At 39.7% G+C, this 18,058-nt stretch overlaps 1 protein-coding gene across 1 annotated transcript in view; it reads left to right on the top strand.

Annotated features, from left to right (window-relative positions):
• The first annotated feature begins 1,945 nt into the window (after positions 1-1,945).
• WAPL (WAPL cohesin release factor) overlaps positions 1,946-18,058 on the top strand; it is a 92,379-nt gene continuing 76,266 nt past the window's right edge. The window contains exons 1-2 of the mRNA XM_053922211.2: positions 1,946-2,401; positions 4,880-5,400. Coding sequence (XP_053778186.1) covers positions 4,902-5,400 — 499 coding nt within the window. The 5' untranslated portion in view covers positions 1,946-2,401; positions 4,880-4,901. The remainder of the gene's footprint in view (positions 2,402-4,879; positions 5,401-18,058) is intronic.

Raw genomic sequence — 18,058 nt, 5'->3', positions numbered from 1 at the left:
CTGCTGACTCAGGAATCATCCTTTGAATAACAAGAATTTAACACTACTAAGTTCCATTACTTAATACTATTACCACACAAAAAGCTTTCAAAAGGGCTCCACAGGTTGTCTATTTCTTTAAAAAAAAAAAGGAACTCTTCATTTCAGCTTAGTGCAGTCACTGACCCAGTCCGTTCCCAGCACCAGCCAGGCTAGCCCACAATGAATTTATCCTGTGGTCCTAGAGGGTTCACAGCACCCTTCTACAGGAAGATCGTGAAATTGTCTCTCCACCACTTTTGGTTTTTTGATCTTAGCCTTTGCCTCTGATAATTACCCCGTAACTACCACCTACCACCATGTTATTTAAATAATTATAGTAAGGGCAGCATGCGCCTCAGGGGGCAATCTTCAAACAAACTGATAAAACAAGATCCTACGCTGATTTTTTTAAAAAAGACAAAATTGACCTAAATACGTGTACACCAACCACAGTGGAATATACGAACTTGTTATAACTTCCATTTTCATGGGCTACTTAGGAGTTGATTTATTTTGAACCAAAGAAAGTACTAATGCAGCATTTGGAAAATTGTAAATGTCAGAATATTAATTTTGCAAGCAGTGGTGTGAAAGTTAAACATTTCAACCACGCTAAGATCCACCTCAAATTCCTATTGGGAAGGGCTGCAGGATCTCCGAACTATTTTTTTCTTTATTCGGAGTTTTCCGAATATATTGTAGGAACTTGGTATCTTCTGGGTGCCTTCAAAGCAAATTATCCATTTGTGGAAGGGGCGGGGTTTTCACTGAAAGCAATGAGCAATTTTCTAAAATCCCAGGTGGATCTCCATTAACAGCCCACCAAACGCAGGGCTGTCGGAGCCCCCTAAATCGTGGTCCTCTCGGGAGAAACCGACTGCGCTACTCTTGAGAACAGTTTCCATTACAGCATTAAAAAATAAAACAAAAAAACCTTTCTACTTTTCTGTATATGGGTGATACATTGACCCGCGAAAAACCTTACCTGGCACAAAAGATTGCACAGTGAAAAAGACTTTTTCTCTCACTATCTCCCACCACTCTGTCCTCCCCAATCACTGTTCCTTTAACTTTTTATTATGGAAAATCAAATAGAGAGACTGAAATAATGAGCTCATGTGTACACCTCACGCAGCGTCAAGAAAAAACTTCCCGTTGGCTTGTTTTATTCTTTCTCCTCCTCAGCTTCTATGGGAGTTAAGGTACACTCCAGGCACCAGCATCAGATCATTTTATCTGTCAAAACTTTAGCATGTCTTTAAAAACACCCATAACCATATTACCGTTATCACACACCCCAGAAGGTTAATTCCTTAATACAATCCAATATTCTCGGGGTCATTTTTAACGGGTGCGCGAGTTGGAGAACTACGAAGGTAAGAGGCGAGAGGTTGGAGCGGACGCACTCAAAAGCTGCAGCCGGCGGGTACCCAGCACCCCTGGCCTCTCTGTTTCCGCTGTGGTTACCTGCGCCGGGCCAACACCAACCAGGCCCGGTCCAGGGCAGCTCTGAGACCCGAGCTCCTGACTCCCCTACTCCCGAGCTGCGGCCCCAGTAGGCCCGGCGCAGCTGCACAACCCACCGTCCCCAGACACCGGCGGGTCCCTGGAGGGGAAACGATTGACACAGCTGCTTGCACTGTGCCTCCGGCCCTCCCCCGCGACACGTGCATCTGCCGGCAGAGCCGGGATCTGGAGAAGGCTACCGAGCCCGGTCAAGCCACAGCCGCGGGAGGTGCTCCGCCAGTCGCCCGCTCCCGCGCGGGGATCTCAGCACCCGCGACCTCGCGGGCAGGGACTACAATTCCCGTCGGGCCTCGCGGCCGGGCCTATGGCGGGCACCGGAGCATGCGGGGCGCGGCGCCTGCGCGGCGGTTTGAGTAAGCGGCCGCGCGATTGGCTGCGAGGTCAGGCGGCCGCGCGGAGCCTGTGGGAAGCGGAGTGACGGAGCGAGCGGCTGTTGGAGGAAGGAGGTGGGGGCCGGGAGCGCAAATGGCGTTGAGATGGTTCAGGGCCCTGTTCAAACTCCAGCGCTGACCATTCACCGGCGGAAGCGGCGGCGCAGGAGGCGGCGGCGGCCCAGCGGGAGCACGTAGCGGGGCCCGGTGGCCAGGGAGGCCTAGGCCCAGAATCGGTTGGCGGTGCTCAAGGCTAGGAGGGAAGTTGCGGTGCCGCCGCTCCCCCCCCACCCCCCCTTCATCGGGTTTCCTATTTACCGCGAGCGGAGTCGCGGGTTTTGACGGTGGCGGAGCCCCTGGCCACTCTTCGCGCACCAGCGGGCCCTGTTCTTCCGTGCGGGACTCCGGCCCCCGCCCGTGGGCCGTTGGGGGCGGGAGAGGCGGAGGCGGCCAGAGGCCAGAGCACCCGCTTGGCGCCGAGGGTAAGTGAGGTCTCGGGCGGCTGTCTAGGGCCGGAGCGAGCCAGTGAGGTTGAGGGAGGTAGGGTTCTGACTGAGTGTGATGATAGTGTCGCTATCTCACCCACCCGGCTTCTGAGGAAGTTGGGTAGGGGAACCTGAAGAACTCTCCTTTTCCTCTATTATTTGTCCCTTTTCTGAGTTCTTTCTGTGCGGCTGCATTTACTTCTCGCCCCAGCCGCGGTCGAGTGTGTTGGTTTCAGCCCTGAACCCTTGGCCGTCTTTTCCTTTTTTCCTGGCCGCCACTGAGGCCTTACACTGCTCTGGGGATTCGGTGGCAGAGGCTTCCGGGGCGTCGGAAGCGACATCCCTTTCCTGGGCGGTGGGGGCGGGGAGGAGAAAAGTTGCGTGAGCTTCCAGTCGGAGTGGGGGGGGGCGCCTACCTCCTGGCGCACTCACGGCCCGCAGGTGAGGCTGTCTCAGTGATTAGCTTTACCCTTTCCGGCTTTCATTCCTGAAGGGAAGCCCCTAAACCCTTGGGGACCCGAAAGACACTATTTGTGGACGGGGTTTGGTAAGTGTGAGGACTTTTTATCCCAGAGCGCTTAACTGAAAATTCGAACTGGCTTTGGGCTAAGGAAGGAGAAAACCCAGCGACTGAAAAAGACTAGTTTTGAATCTTTTTTCCTTCGTAGTAGGATGAGAGTCTTTTGGAAGTGGAAGCCTGAGCACGATAGCCTGGGTACTTAATAAAAATACGAAATAAAACTTAAAATATAACGTCAAGTATATTTGCACACTTATTTTGAATTTATACGTACTTTACACTAGTGACTTTTTAAAAAAAGACGAAAAACTGTAAAGGAAAGCAAAAGTAGGGGATATTATATAATGAACTCCCATGTACTCATCTCTCATTTAACAGTAACTCCACTAAAATTTTCTCCTTTACACGCCTTACATTCCACACCCATTAAAGTGAGAATTGACATTATTTCATCAATATTTCAGTATTTCTTTGTAAAAAGACATAAATTCCTTTTAAAAATATGAGCATGATTTTTCTTTAAAATAATTCCCTTACTTGCAGACTTTCAAGTTACAGCATATTGTAGGACTATTGAATGCTTTGTGGTTCTACGACCATTTTTGCAATGAGTTTTTCTGGTGTAGTTCTGAAGGACCTCAAGTCTAGATTTTTGGCTTGGTCTTCAGTCGGCATTTTTAGGTCATTAAAGTGTAAGTGTATCCAGAACTGTATCCGTAAGTGTATCCAAAGCTGTATTCCAGCTTTGTTGGGTGTGTGTGTAAATGTAGGTCTAGATCAGGGCTTTATATTCTTGGAGGAATGAAAATCACTTCATTTTGTAATTCTTGTAGCTGCCAAATGTACTTAGTTTTGGTTAGGCTATACTTAAGAAAGACAATAAGGTTTCTTAATGTAAATCTATAGTAGAAAGGAGAAAAGATCTCCCTTAGCAAAAAGTTTTGTGATATGTTAAAAGGTTTTCAAACAAACTATTCATGGAGTCTTAATGTAGATGTGTGTGATGACTAAATTATTATTTTGTCATATTAGAGGTAGCTTCTAATATATGAGAGGAGGAAATTTTAAGTGTTGGATTATTTTGATTTAAGTTCTAAAAATTTTTGTCCTAGTATGTTATTAAAATGTAATTAAATCAGATAAATCAATTTATCTTTTATAAAGCGAAGAGAAAATTAAAGTTATGTTTCTGTTGCTTCCTTTAATAATCCATGGACCACTGTAATATGCTGGAAATCACCAGCTCCAGAAAATGTAATTTCAGCAATGAGCTCAATGCAGTAGGGACAAGAAGACAGAGTAAGTATGGTTTCTTGTGCTTAGGGAGATGACCAACTAAAGAATATTTTTCAAATCACACTTCAGATTACATTAGATCAAGAATTAGAATTTAAGGTTGGGTTAAAAGCTACATGTTATATGTAAAAAAAGATCACAATTTCCCCAGTTTCCCCACTTGTATCAGTAAGTGTTCTGAAATTTCAAAGAACTAAATGTAGTCAATTATTCGATATTTCTGAGATCCTGAAAAATATGAATATTGTGCTTGATCTTACATTAGGGGAAATTATCATTAAGATTATTTTTCTAAGGTAAAAGTGATGTTATTAATAAGAGTAAGTAGAGTCATTTGAAACAAAAAAAGTTGATGTTCCACTATAAGTTGGTTTTTGTATATGCTGTATTATAAGTTGGTCAGTGTTACTCTGTAAGGAGCATGTGAATACATACTTGTAAAAAAAATTGACATATGGAGTACATAGAGTAAAAAATGAGCCTCTTTCTTTACAGCCCCTCCCCATATTTATTTAACGATTTAAAAGATTTGTATCTTGAAAATTGAGAAGTCACATGAGGAGAATCCCTTGGTCCTTATTTTTATGTTCAATGTTAACACTTGTGTATTTGGTGATTATGTGTTTTCTTACTGTTTTGTTTTTTTTTTTTTTCTGCAGAGAATATGAAACAGGTGTCAAAATGACATCCAGATTTGGGAAAACATACAGTAGGAAAGGAGGAAATGGCAGTTCAAAATTTGATGAAGTCTTTTCCAACAAACGGACCACCCTTAGCACAAAATGGGGAGAGACCACATTTATGGCTAAATTAGGGCAGAAGAGGCCCAATTTCAAACCAGATATCCAGGAAATTCCGAAGAAACCTAAGGTGGAAGAAGAAAATACTGGCGATCCTTTTGGATTTGATAGTGATGATGAGTCTCTACCAGTTTCTTCAAAGAATTTAGCCCTGGGTAAGGGCTCCTCTTACTCAGAAACAGGTGAAGCTGCTCAGCTGGAAGACGACACCTCTGTACTTGAAGCTAATAGCAAAACTAGTCATGCAGTGGATGAAGACAATGCTGTATCTGATAAATGCTTACATTTGGAGGATACTTCACTTGAGAAAGAAAAGAACACAAACCGAATCTTAGAAGATGATGCAAGCAAAAGTAGTTGTGCTAAATTAATGACTTTAGGTAAGTTTTGATTTTCTTCATTGTGAGCCAAAGAGTTTTGTGTAAGCTATTTAGTTAAAGGAGTTACATTTTAAAATACCATATGTCTTGGGTTTTCTTCCTGCATTTATGATTAATGGGGACTACAAATAATTCTGTAGAAGATTTAAGAACTTTAAAGAAACCAATTAGGGGTTGAAATTTTACAAAACACCTGGATAATGTTTCTAGGCTATAACTCATTTTGGGAACAGTCTTTTCATAAATCTGTAACTCCATTTGGAATAAGAAATATCTCTTTTTGTTGTGTTAGGATTACACAGTATCTCATTTCTGTTACTGTGAAGGATTTTGATGGCTACTGATAATGAAAATGAAATGAGCATTTACAATGAGGGTTAGGTTTAGGAGTGTTAGGCTTTCCTCCAGAACTAGCTTAGAAAGATCAAGGAGGTGTTGAGTGCAAACGCTGAAGAATTGAATTTCATTGCAAATTGAGATTAGTTTGTAGTGTGTTCTGCACAGGTAGCAATTTGTATTAATGGATTTTAATCCACAAAATTAGATGTATTTTTAAAACGTTAATTTGTAAATCTGGCAGCTAGTGTTCATTCCTAAAACAATGTATTTTATCAGTTGTATCCATACTCCTTTTGTAAAGGATTTGAGACTTACAATACATGATAAAAGTGCAGTGAATTAAAACATTGGAGCACTAAGATTGGAGGTGGCAGGGGAGAAACACATGCACCTTATGAGCAATTGGACAACAATGCCACTATAGTTGAAAAGAAATCTTAGTTCTTGACCTCTTGGCAAAGTTTAGTAATATAGGAGGTTATATAAATCTCATATTTTGGAAAGAAATTAAAGACAAAACTGTAGTACTCAGTTCTTAAGAGGAATTTGTTCTTTGGAGGCTTTTAATATTGGGGAGCTTCAAACAGTATGATAAAAGACTGCCTTTCACAGTTTTTAGTAAAAATGCTGGACCTTTTTTCACTTTTTCTCACCCTTGCATGAGAGGATGAGCCAGCTGTTACTGTCATTCCCTTCATCCTCCTGTTAAGTTAATTCTGATTGACTCTTCTTAGGCTTTTTGGTCATGATTTTCCTGAAGCATTATTCATAACTTAGGTTAACTTTGCATAAAAAAGCAGAGCGTAAAAACTGTTTCCCAAAATCAGCTCCTAAAAAATAATATAATTGAGCCAAAATGAACTTTTTTGTATATATTTATTTATTTATAGATGGGTAGATAGATAGATAGATAGATAGATAGAGGACAAGGGAGGGAGAAAGAGGGAGAGAAACATTGATCAATTGCCTGTTGCATGTACCCAACCAGCTGAGCCACACCGGTCAGGGTAGTCCAAAATGAACTTTTAACTGAGCCCTTCTCATCTTATAATCAGGCTCAAAGAGATCCAGTGACTATCCAAGGTCAGCTAGTAGGAGAGTTGGGATGAGATTGATTGATTTTTCAGCATGTTGAGCAGCTACTGTGTGTCTTCCACTGTGCTAAGGCTCTTGAAAGGCTGTGATCTTACTGTCATATCTTTTTGTCCTCCAATAGTTGACCCACAGTGTGGGGCAAATAGGCTAGAGGAAGATGAGGCTGGGGAAGTGATAAAATTGGTCAAGGAAGGCAGACACAGGCTTCCCCCAGGCTATCTTTTGGCGGATAATAGGTTGACATCATTGGCAGGTAGAAGGTATCAAGAGGGTGAATGTTTATGTAGAGGGATAGCAGGGAAGTTAAATATTCAAAGGCAGCAACTGCATATATTGCTTTGCTGATACTATATATAGGAGGGAGGGCCCTTGTAGACAGGCTTCCCTCGCTAGGTCAGTGTTCTCATCCTAGCTGGTACAAGCTGGTGTTGTGAAAGGCTGCAGTTGGGTTTCAGTGAATTTTTTGAAGACTTTCAACGAGTTTGTCCATTTCATAATGGGTTATTTGCGAGTGCACCTGCCCACACCATGCTGAGTGTTCAGCAGTTTTTGATCAAAAATGGCATGGGCCATGTGCCCCACCCTCTCTATTCACCCAATCTCGCCCCTACTCACTTTTGTTTCCCCCGATGAAAAAAGTCCTCAAAGGGAAACATTTTGCCCATGTGAAGTAGGTGAAACAAAAAACAGCAGAAGCGCTAAAAGGCATCAAAATTGGCAAGTTCAAAAACTGTTTTGAGCAGTGGGAAAAATGTCTTGATGGATGTATTGCATCAAATGGAGAGTAGTTTGAAAGTGACTGAAGTTTAAACATGTAACAATAAATACATTTTTTATTTTAAAAAGTTATATATATTTTTTTAGAGAGTGAAAGGGAGGGAGAGAGGGAGAGAAACATCAATGTGTGATTGCCTCTCGAGTGCCCCCCACTGGAGACCTGGTCAGCAACCCAGGCATATGCCCTGACTGGGAATTGAATCAGCAAGCCTTTGCTTTGCAGACTGGCAGTCAGTCCATTGAACCACAGCAGCCAGGGATAAACACACTTAAAAATAAATAAATAAATTTGTTTGTTTGCTTGTATATTTATTTATTTTCAGGGAGAGGGAAGGGGAGGTAGAAAGGGAGAGAATACATCCATGAGCCAGAGAAAATCTGTCAGTTGCTTCCTGCATGCCCCCAACCTGGAACCCAGCCTGGAATCCAGGCATGTGCCCTGACTGGGAATTGAACCAGTGACCTTTTGGTTTGCAGGCCAGTGCTCAATCCAGTGAGCAACAGCAGACAGGGCCAATATTTTACAAATTCCAGGTTTTTTGGGGTCCCCTCCTTATGTATATGTATTGTATACGTCCAAACTGCTATTTGAAGTTTGGTGGGAACTGGAAATAATTTTGTGTGGAAAGGAGATACTAGCTTCCTAGGCTGATGCAGCTAAATTGTATTTAGTTTTGTTGCTGATACTGTGGCTTGGCTGGGAATCCGAACTCCATTATAAGGGGCTTGTGAGTAGAAAATGTATACCAAAATATAGATAAATAAATGTTAAAGAACATCTTGTCCCTATTCTTTTCTCCTTCGCAAGGCACCTATATTTGGAAGGGTGTAGCACTGGGAATACTTCATTTTTATCTCCTCTCCTTTGGCCACTCAGAGCTGCAGCAACCCTGGCAGCCCCCTGTAGGATAGGAAGGGAGCTTTGAGGGAGTGGTTTTAAATCTCATGGTAGTCTCATCCTAAATTGTTCTTACAAAATTCAGTTCATAGGTTTACAAGTTGGTTACAGTTCTGGGAATACTTTGATATGTTACGACCTTTTTTTTTCTTTGCCTCTGCCCTGTAAAATTTGGTTTCCCTGTGTCTAAACTCTTGAATTATGTCTGTCAGATTGTCATTGCCTTTACTCTCATCCAGAAAGCCTTCTAATTTTATAGAATTTTAGAAACCCAAACCTAAGTTTTTGATAAAAGGAATCTCTAAATCTAAAATGGTTCTTAACCTTTTTTAAAAAATATTTTATTTATTTATTTTTAGAGAGAGGCTAAAAGGAGGAAGGGAGGGAGAGAAACATCAATTGGTTGCCTTTCTTATGCACCCCATCTGAGAGCCAAATCCGTAAGGCATGTGCCCTTACCAGGAATTGAACTGGCAACCTTTTATTTGCAGGGTGATACCCAACCAACTCAGCCACAGTGCTCAGGGCTCCTAACCTTTTTTTGAATTGGAGATCCTTCTGAAAATGATAAAATTTTGGGCTTAAGATAAAAGTACTTGTACACCTACTTATGTCAGAAGTCTCTGAAATCCTTTGCAGGTCATGTTCAGGCATTTTATTCAAGAACCTTTGAGAAATTTTATGATCAAGGTTATTCAGAGTGTACACTTTCCATAGTATTCTTTCTAGTAGAATGTTCCTGCTCGTTCAGACCATTTTTCACTGTATAGTTAGAGTAGTCCGCCCGTATCTGCAGGGGATACATTCTAAGACCTCCAGTAGATTCCAGAAATCATAGATAGCACTGAACCCTACATATACTATGTTATTTCCTATACATACCTACTTATGATAAAGTTTAATATATAAATGAGGTATGGTAAGAGATCACCAACAATACTAAAGTAGAACAATTACAATGTTTGTAATAAAAGTTACACGAATGGCTTCGAGGTCATTATTAAGTAAAGTTTACTTGAAACAAAAGCATTATGATACTGTGGGAGTCATCTGATCAGTGGAAAAGGCTACTAAGTGACTAACGGATGGGTAGCCATATAAAGTTTGAATATGCTGGACAAAGGGATGATTCACTGCCTGGAAGATTGGAGCGGGATGGTGATATATTTTATCATGCTACTCAGAAAGGCACACAGTATAAAACTTACGATTTCTTTATTTATATCATTCTCCACTTAATAATTTTGGGTCCTGGTTGACTGTGAACAATTGAAACATTGAAAACGAAATTGCATGTAAGGGTGGGGGGGTGTGCTAGTGTATATCACATCGGTGTAAAGGGCTTATCCAAGCTCAGATTTACTATATCATTTCTCCTGGAATTAAGTTTTAAAGTAATCTCTTTCTCTGTAGGGGAGTTTGTGGTTAATTTTTAGGTACTATTGAAATTTCTTTGTTTTAAATATTTTATACTGGATAATAGTTTCAAAAATTGTGACTTATTTGAAGGGGAAACTCAGAATGATGAGGTCATGATAAAACATAATGGTTGCCATTTTCCAAATAGATGCTTTTGCTTGATGGGTAAGGGAATAAGAACTAAGATTACAAACTGAGAACCATAAGGAATAATTGAGTTAGTAAAATGTCCTAACTTTTGATTTAAAACAACAAAACTAAGCTAAAAACTTAACCAGCTTCGGTGGTTGTCAGCATATGGCAAATTTTATTTCATCTATTGTATACGCTATTTCCATCTCCCATCCTCTACCCCCTGCAGATTTAGGGTTTCCTATTTATAAATACTTCAGTTGCAGTTGCTGTTAAAGCCATGAGTTAGTTCTCAGACAGGTGTGCCACTTGAAAATGACTGTTAACAGGACCTAAATGTTTGCTCTTTTAAGAGATCTTAGAATATTCTTTAGTGTAGAATCCAGAGCTGTGTGCATTAAGGGAAAAAGAAAGCTTCTCTTGCATTTTGTATAAGGTTACTTCCATTTTCCATCTGTGCTTTTTGCTCTAGATTTTTAATCTGGAGTCTAGAATAAAGTGTGCAAAGATTTATGTGTCTATTTGGCACACTTTACTTGCCCACCAGCTGGGATTCAGTCTACACATCCTGCCAAATATTGAGGTAACTACTGCATAGGCTTTTAATTAGCATGACTGATTTTGTAGCCAGTAAATTTTTTACCATTTGCTTTAGCTGTACTGAATATTTGTGTAAGTTAGAGGGATGCTACTGTCAGGAAGTTAAGGACTTTGATTTGGAATTGAGGATGATTTTTAAAAAGGGAAATGATGGTTCTATTTCTGAAAGCTTAAAGTAGGCCAGGAACTTGTGACCTCAGATGAGATTGTCATCTGCTCATTGGATAGGTAAAGTACAGGTGATTAATGAGAATTATTAAATAATTCTGAAAATATAGTATCAGCAAGAATTACTTGCCTTAATTTATGTATTGAATGTATTTGTTGTATAAAATATGCTTAAGTCATACCTAAAATCACCTTCTTTTAAGAGAAGTGCATAGGACTCTGCCATAAAAGAGAATGAAATCTTACCATTTGCTACAGCGTGGATGGACTTAGAGGGTATTATGCTAAATTGAAGTAAATCAGTCAGAGAAAGACAAATACTATACAATTTCACTTATTTGTGGAATCTAAAGAAAAAAATAAATGAGTAAACAATTGAAACAGGTTCTTAGATATAGAGAATAGACTAATGGTTGTCAGAGGGGTGGGAGTTGAGGGACTGGTAAAAGGTGAAGGGATTAAGAAGTTACAAATTGGTAGTTACAAAATAGGTATGGGGAAGTAATGTACAGAGTAGGAAATATATTGACTATATGGTGCCAGGTGGGTACTGCAAATATTGGGGGAGTACTTTGTGAACTGTATGATTGTGTGACCCCTGTGCTGTGCACCCGAAGCTAATACAAAATAATATTGAGTGCAAACTGTAATAAAAAAGGTAAAAAGAAAAGAGAAGTGGGGAAGATTCCTATTGTTTGTCAAGTTCCTACTTGTGTCAAGTCCTTTATCAATTGGTTCTTAATCACAACTATGTAAGGCAGGCTTTACTCCATTTTTTGGCCGGTAAGGCACAGTTCAGAGAGGCTGAATAACGTGGAACTATTAGGTGGAAGATCTGAGAAACATTGAAAGTATTCTTTTCATATAGTGCTGCTGTATTTTGGTTTGAATAAATTTAATTTTATATTTAAAGTAACAGACTCGCTAAATGATCAGTTTTGTCTTGATGTTGGAAATAACTTTATTTTGACAAAGAACAAATTATGGATTCTCTCTAAGCAATTTTTTTAAAAAAGATTTTATTTTTTTGGACAGATGAGAAGGAGGGAGAGAATTGGTTGCCTCTCACACACCCCCAGCTGGGGATCTGGCCCAAAACCCAGGCGGGTGCCCTGACTAGGAATCAAAGTGGCAACCCTCCGGTTGCAGGCTGGCACTCAGTCCACTGAGCCACATCAGCCAGGGCTATTTAAGTAATTTTTAAAAATAATAAAAATGATGGCCAAACTACTTATAATGCTTAGTGAATAAAATTGGCCTTATTTTTACATGTAATAAGTATATGCTAGTTTTTAATTTTCTTGTGTTGTATGCAAATGAAAACTCAACAATATGGAAATTCTGAAAGAGGCACTGTAATTTTTCTTTAATTCTTGCCCAAGGATATGTTTGTTCATTTTGAGAGAGAAAGAGAGAGCTAGATAGAGAGAAAGCTAAATAAATATACCCCCCCCCCACAGTTGGTCGGACCCAAAACCTAAGTATGTGCCCTGACTGGGGTTTGAATCTGCAACCTTTCCATGTACAGGATGATGTTCCAACTAAATGAGCCACCTGGCCAGGGCAGCACTATAATTTTAATTAAACTCATTTTATTTTAAAGTAGAACTTTAATTTTTTGTAAAAGATTTTCTTAGTAAAAAGATCATTCTTAGGGCTTGAGCAATAACAAAAGTACAGGTGACAACACATTTTGTATAGTATTTGATGCTTTTTGAAAATTTTCCTTATGTATTCCATGTTAGAATTTACAGCAGGAGTTACGTCATAAATTTTTCTGGTGTAGCCATCGACTCTTGAGGATGCAGTCCTCAGCTTTTCAGGGCCCTGAGGGTAGAGGAGGATGAATTTGATCATCAGAAGGTCTGGTGGAAGCCTTCTTTCCAACTATCTAATTCTTATTTGGTGTCCTTTATGTCAGGAGTCCCCAACCTCCTGGCCTCAGACTGGTACCAGTCCTGGCCGCACAGCAGGAGGTGAGTGGCAGGAGAGCAAGTGAAGCTTCCCTTCTGGAGAAGATACTGCTTATTCATATTCTAGTGTGCAAGACAGAGACTAAGTAAAATATGAGAAATGTGCTGGAAATTATGGAAAAGTGTAGTGTGCTATGAGAGTGTGTATGTCAGCTTAGTGGAAGGATGGAAGATAAGATTGTTTATGGATAGAAGCATTGTTTCCTTTTCTCCTATAGAATGACAGAAGTTAACTTTGAAAAGGAGAAGGTAGGGCAGGGATAGTATGTGGGCTCAAAGGGAGATGCAAAGGGTTCAGTCATGTTGCAGAAGGTGGAAGAAGAAGGTGTCTAAAGAGAGGAATTCTGGGCATTATTGGGGCGTAAGTTGAAGTTTGTCACTGAAAACTTGTCACTAATCTACTCATTGTATGAGTGAATGTGTCCCCTCCCCTCAGTAGTACCTATTAGCCAGAACCTTCACAGGATACAGAATATTGGATAGGATAATTAGAATTATTCTGAATTGGCATTTTATCTGACAAGATGTGGAATGAACAGCTACAGAAGAAAGAAAATTTCCTGAAGAGTGATGGAAGTGATGGACTTGTGGGATTTAAAATGTTCAGTAACTGCACAGGCCTGGTTGGTAAGAGAAAGGAGAGAGAGGGTGAGTGTACTGGGAGTCTTATTAAATAAAAGTCAAGAATGGAATTACTGGAACAAGCAAAGTGGGTAGTTGGTAGGTTGTGATTTTAAAGTCAGTTCTTTAATTTTAATACTTAAGAAGTGAAATCTTTTAGGACATAAGTTCCTGATGACATTGTGAGAACTGGTGGCTGAGAGGGAATGTAGAAGACTGTTGATAGGAAGTTAAAGAACTGGGAGGTTGGGGGTTGGGATTTGGTGGAATTCAGGATGTAACAAAACTGGCATGGAGAGGTAGATTATAAATCTTGTGTAAAATCCTTCAAATAAATGAAAACTAAGAGGTTGTTAGATGACATGCGTGGGAAAGATTAGAGGGTAACTAGCTAGGTGGCACAAACCTCAAAAGAACGGGCTTTTATAAGACGGTGGTAGAGTAACAGTTTAATAAAAAAAGCTCTGGGGAGCCAGCATACCATTGACCCCAAAACATTCTTAGTTTAGGTTTCAGCTATGACAAGGAAGTGGGAGGAGAGTGAATGAGCCCCAGTACATGTGAGTATGCTGATGACTCAGGGCTGGATACTCTGGACTTCAGGGGTGGGTGGTGGTGGTGGTGGTGGTGGGTTGTTGGTAACAAGATTGGAAAGACATACAGATACATTTTGAGTTTTAGAGTATGGGGGAAGGTAGATGACAAGATGTGTTTACATTTTGGATCATGACCCAGAGAAATGGATTAGAGTCATAGTGGCTCTAGAACCAGATTTTTCTAGAGCAGTTTTCAAACCTTTGTTTATAAATCATCTAAACAGTTTTTTGAAAACTGTCCTCACTTCATACATTTACCCCCTTTCTCAAAACATTTTTAAAGTTTGCATTTTGATGTATTAGGTTCCCAACTGGAAACAGGTGTCATGTTCCCATTACTGTCATACTAGAAAAGTTAATTTATAAAGGGGTTATTTACAGAGGTGTAGGAGGAATGTTAGAGAATGCAAAAGGACTGATACCCTGGCCTTGGTTAGCTGCAGTGAAGCCCATATCGCCCATTTTCACAGGGACAAAGGATTATCTGAGCCATACAGAGGAAGCTACTTTCTGTAGAAGGGTCTTGTAAGGAAAACACTGGAGGAAGGAGTGAAATACCTGAACCTAAACTCTTTCCTTCCTTTGTCCTTCTGGGGCTCCTCATGGGTTGAACCATGGTTGGTAGCCTGAGGGCAAAGAAAGAAACTATTTGATACAAGTCACCTCCTAGGGCTGAGATTAGGGTGGAGAGTAAACCTGGAAGGACAAGTGGAAGATAACCTGGTGTATTATCTAAAATAAGAACCTAAACACCAAACTAAAGTTCTATGGAAATAGATACAATTATGTATTCACTGTCAACAGAATAATAGACTATTTCCACCACCTCAAAAGTTCCTCTGTGGTCAGTCTCTTCTCCTGTCTCCAACCCCCGGCATCCACTCATCTGTTTTGTGTCCCTGTAGTTTTGTCTGTTCCAAAATGTCATATACATGGCTCATTTAGCACGTAGCCATAACAATGTGGCTTTTTTCACTTAGCATAATGCTTTTAAAGAGTATTCCATGTTGTTGCGTCATTAGTTCATTCCTTTTTATTACTGGGTAGTATTGCATGTGCATTTGTCCCATGATCCATTCACTAGTTGAAAGACATTTGGATTGTTTTCAGTTTTTGGCAATTATGAGTGAAGCTGCTATAAACATTCACATTGAGGATTTGTGTAGATATGTCCTCATTTCTCTTGGCAAAGTAATAAGATATGGGATTTCTGGTCATGATCTTAAATGCTTGCAAAGGTTATAATTTCCTGTAAATGCTGACATTTTAAAATAAAACTAACATGCACCTTAGGGATTATAGTGATTTCTTTTAACCTTTTTATTGTTAAGGTAAACAGATGCAGAAAACCACACAGCATGATATATAGAAATATATATTTAGCTTAATGAATTATTTATAAGAGCAATAACCTTATACTCACCACCCAGGTCAAGAAACAGAATTTTGCCAGCAACTCCAGAAGGTCTTCCATATGACCCACTCCTTTACCCACCATATAACTGCTATCCTGTCTTTTATTGTAATCTCTTTGATTGCAAATGCCGTAACTATTTACTGTTCACTTTCATACATTTAAAAAAAAGTTCTTTAACAGCCAGATTTATAATGCTCCTTTTCCTTTTTGAAATTGTAGTTCTCTCCTACTTCTTCTTCAGAATTTTATACTAACGAGTACATGTTTAGTATTTTAATGGTCATTTCCTCATAAATCTTTGAACAAAATATGTATATTTAAACTTCTAGGAATTTCTGTGATTATAATGCTCTAGGTATTAAACATTCTTGATTTATATAGTCACAATTACTAGTGTATAATTGATCAAATATGAATGCTGTACATTTTAAAGGGAAATCTATTGGAAATGTACCTCTTAACAACATGGTGGGGCTTTTTCCATTTAGTTTATGTATATGGATGGATATCATTTCTAGAATAAGAAAAGCTTTGATATCAATCTATTTTTTTTTTGTCCATGTAAATGTCCAGAGACCATATTGATAAAAATAATGGACAGAGTTTTGTTACAGCAGTTTCTATTTGGAGAGCAATAATTGGGAAGCACCTGACATGCAGAGGATTTGTTACCTAGATGTTAAAGTTACTCAGTTATTAAAAATAGGAACCAATAGTTAGAGCAATGTACCATGGTAATATTAAAGATAGGTGAGTGATAGGCTGTTTTTCATAATGTGGGAGAATGATTAATTCCCAGTGCGTGGTTTGTGGACCAGAGTACATGTGAAGTTGAGGATTTAGAAGTGAATTTCCTTAAAACTTAATTGTTTGTATATGAGGTCTGTCCAGAAAAAGTCCAGCCATTGTTAATATAATGAGAAGAGTTTGCGTGATATCAATGTAACCTAGCAGTCAAGGAGAGTGGAGACTGGAATGTGCATGTGCGAACAATGACGACTTCACCATACTAGTCAGTGGGGGTGGTAGACGCCATTGAGTGATCATGTGCACTGTGTGACCGTTGCATTCAAAATGACTGAGCAAGTAGAGCAATGAATCTGTGTCAAATTTTGCATTAAGCTCGAACATTCCTCTGTGGAAACTTTCGGGATGATTCAGAAGGACGTAGCTATGGGCAACTGGTGACTGGCAGCTTCATCATAACAACACGCCTGCTCATGCATCACATCTTCTGTAGAGTTTTTTGGCACAACATCAAATCACCCAGGTGACTCAGCCGCCCTACAGCCCGGATTTGGCGCCCTGTGACTTCTGGCTTTTCCCAAAACTAAAATCACCTTGAAAGGGAAGAGATTTCGGCCTTCGATGAGATTCAGGAAAATACAATGGGGCAGCCAATAGCTATTGGGAGAACTGTGTGAAGTCCCAAGATGCCTACTTTGAAGGGGACTGAGGCGTCGTCGTCCTATGTACAGTGTGTCTCGTATCTTCTTCAATAAATGTCTCTATTTTTCGTATTATATGGCTGGATACCTTTTGGACATACCTTTTTGGAAGGTGTTAGTGTAACTTGAGGGGTCTGAGGGGTCCGAGGATCTAATTTAAAGAATTAATTGCCACCTCGAAGGGAGACCCATTGGTTGAGGAGTTGCTGGGGTATGTGTTGTGCTTCATGTTTTATTGGTGAGCAGGTTGGGTAGCTTGAGCAGGAGGCCACAGGTGTGGGTGGGCTATGGCAGTTGGCAGTATGGCTCTCTCAACTGGCTGTGTGGATGTGGGATGAGGGGAGGCAGAGTTGACTGTAGTGGACCAAGTTGAGTAGCATTTCCAAAGTTTTATGTTTATCTTTCTTGTTTTTTAAATGTTTCTTTATCTTTAAAATTACATGTAAAAGTTGTGCTTCATAGGTATGCTTTATAAAATATAAAAATGTTTTAAATTACAGTTGAAATGTTTAACATTTTTAAAAGTACTTTTTACCTGTCTAGTCTTTGAGTAAAATTGATCCAGTGTGGAAGATGTGGCTATTTTTCCTGTGGCTTTTTAGGTGCCTCTAATAAATAGCCACATATCCTTATTGACAGTGAAAAAAATCAGTTCCTTTCCATAGAAGCAAATAATTTCTTACATAACTTTTCAGTCTTTAATCTGCATAGCATCACATCTTTTTATCCTTAACTCACATACATCACACAAATGGGAGCATGATTCTCTGTGTGTGTATGTAATTATTTATATATAGTATTCTGGCTTTAAAAACACTTAAGGAAAGATTTTTAAGATGTGTACTTAACTATATTTTTAGATCTACCTTGTTCTTGTTTTTTAGCAGCTTCATGGTTTTCCATTCTATGGATGTATCTTCTACCTTAGTTCAAACTAGTCTCAGGGAATTTTGGCTATTTTAAGTTCTTTCCTGTTACAAATAAATGCTACATTGATCATCTTTCTACTTACATTTTGAAGCATTATGTTCCAGTATAGAAGATGTTTCTAGAAGTGGAATTGCAAGGGCATACATTTTCTTTTTCTTTTTTCCCTCCTCCTCCTCCTACTAGATTGGACTTTGCCAGCTGAAAAGTAGAAAAGTGTTTGGGGGCTTAATTTTTAAATTTTAGGA

The sequence above is a fragment of the Desmodus rotundus genome, chromosome 4 (assembly GCF_022682495.2).
Source record: "Desmodus rotundus isolate HL8 chromosome 4, HLdesRot8A.1, whole genome shotgun sequence".
Taxonomy (NCBI): Eukaryota; Metazoa; Chordata; class Mammalia; order Chiroptera; family Phyllostomidae; genus Desmodus; species Desmodus rotundus.
Note: the sequence above shows the minus strand (reverse complement) of the source record. Positions and strands in the feature narration are given on the sequence as shown.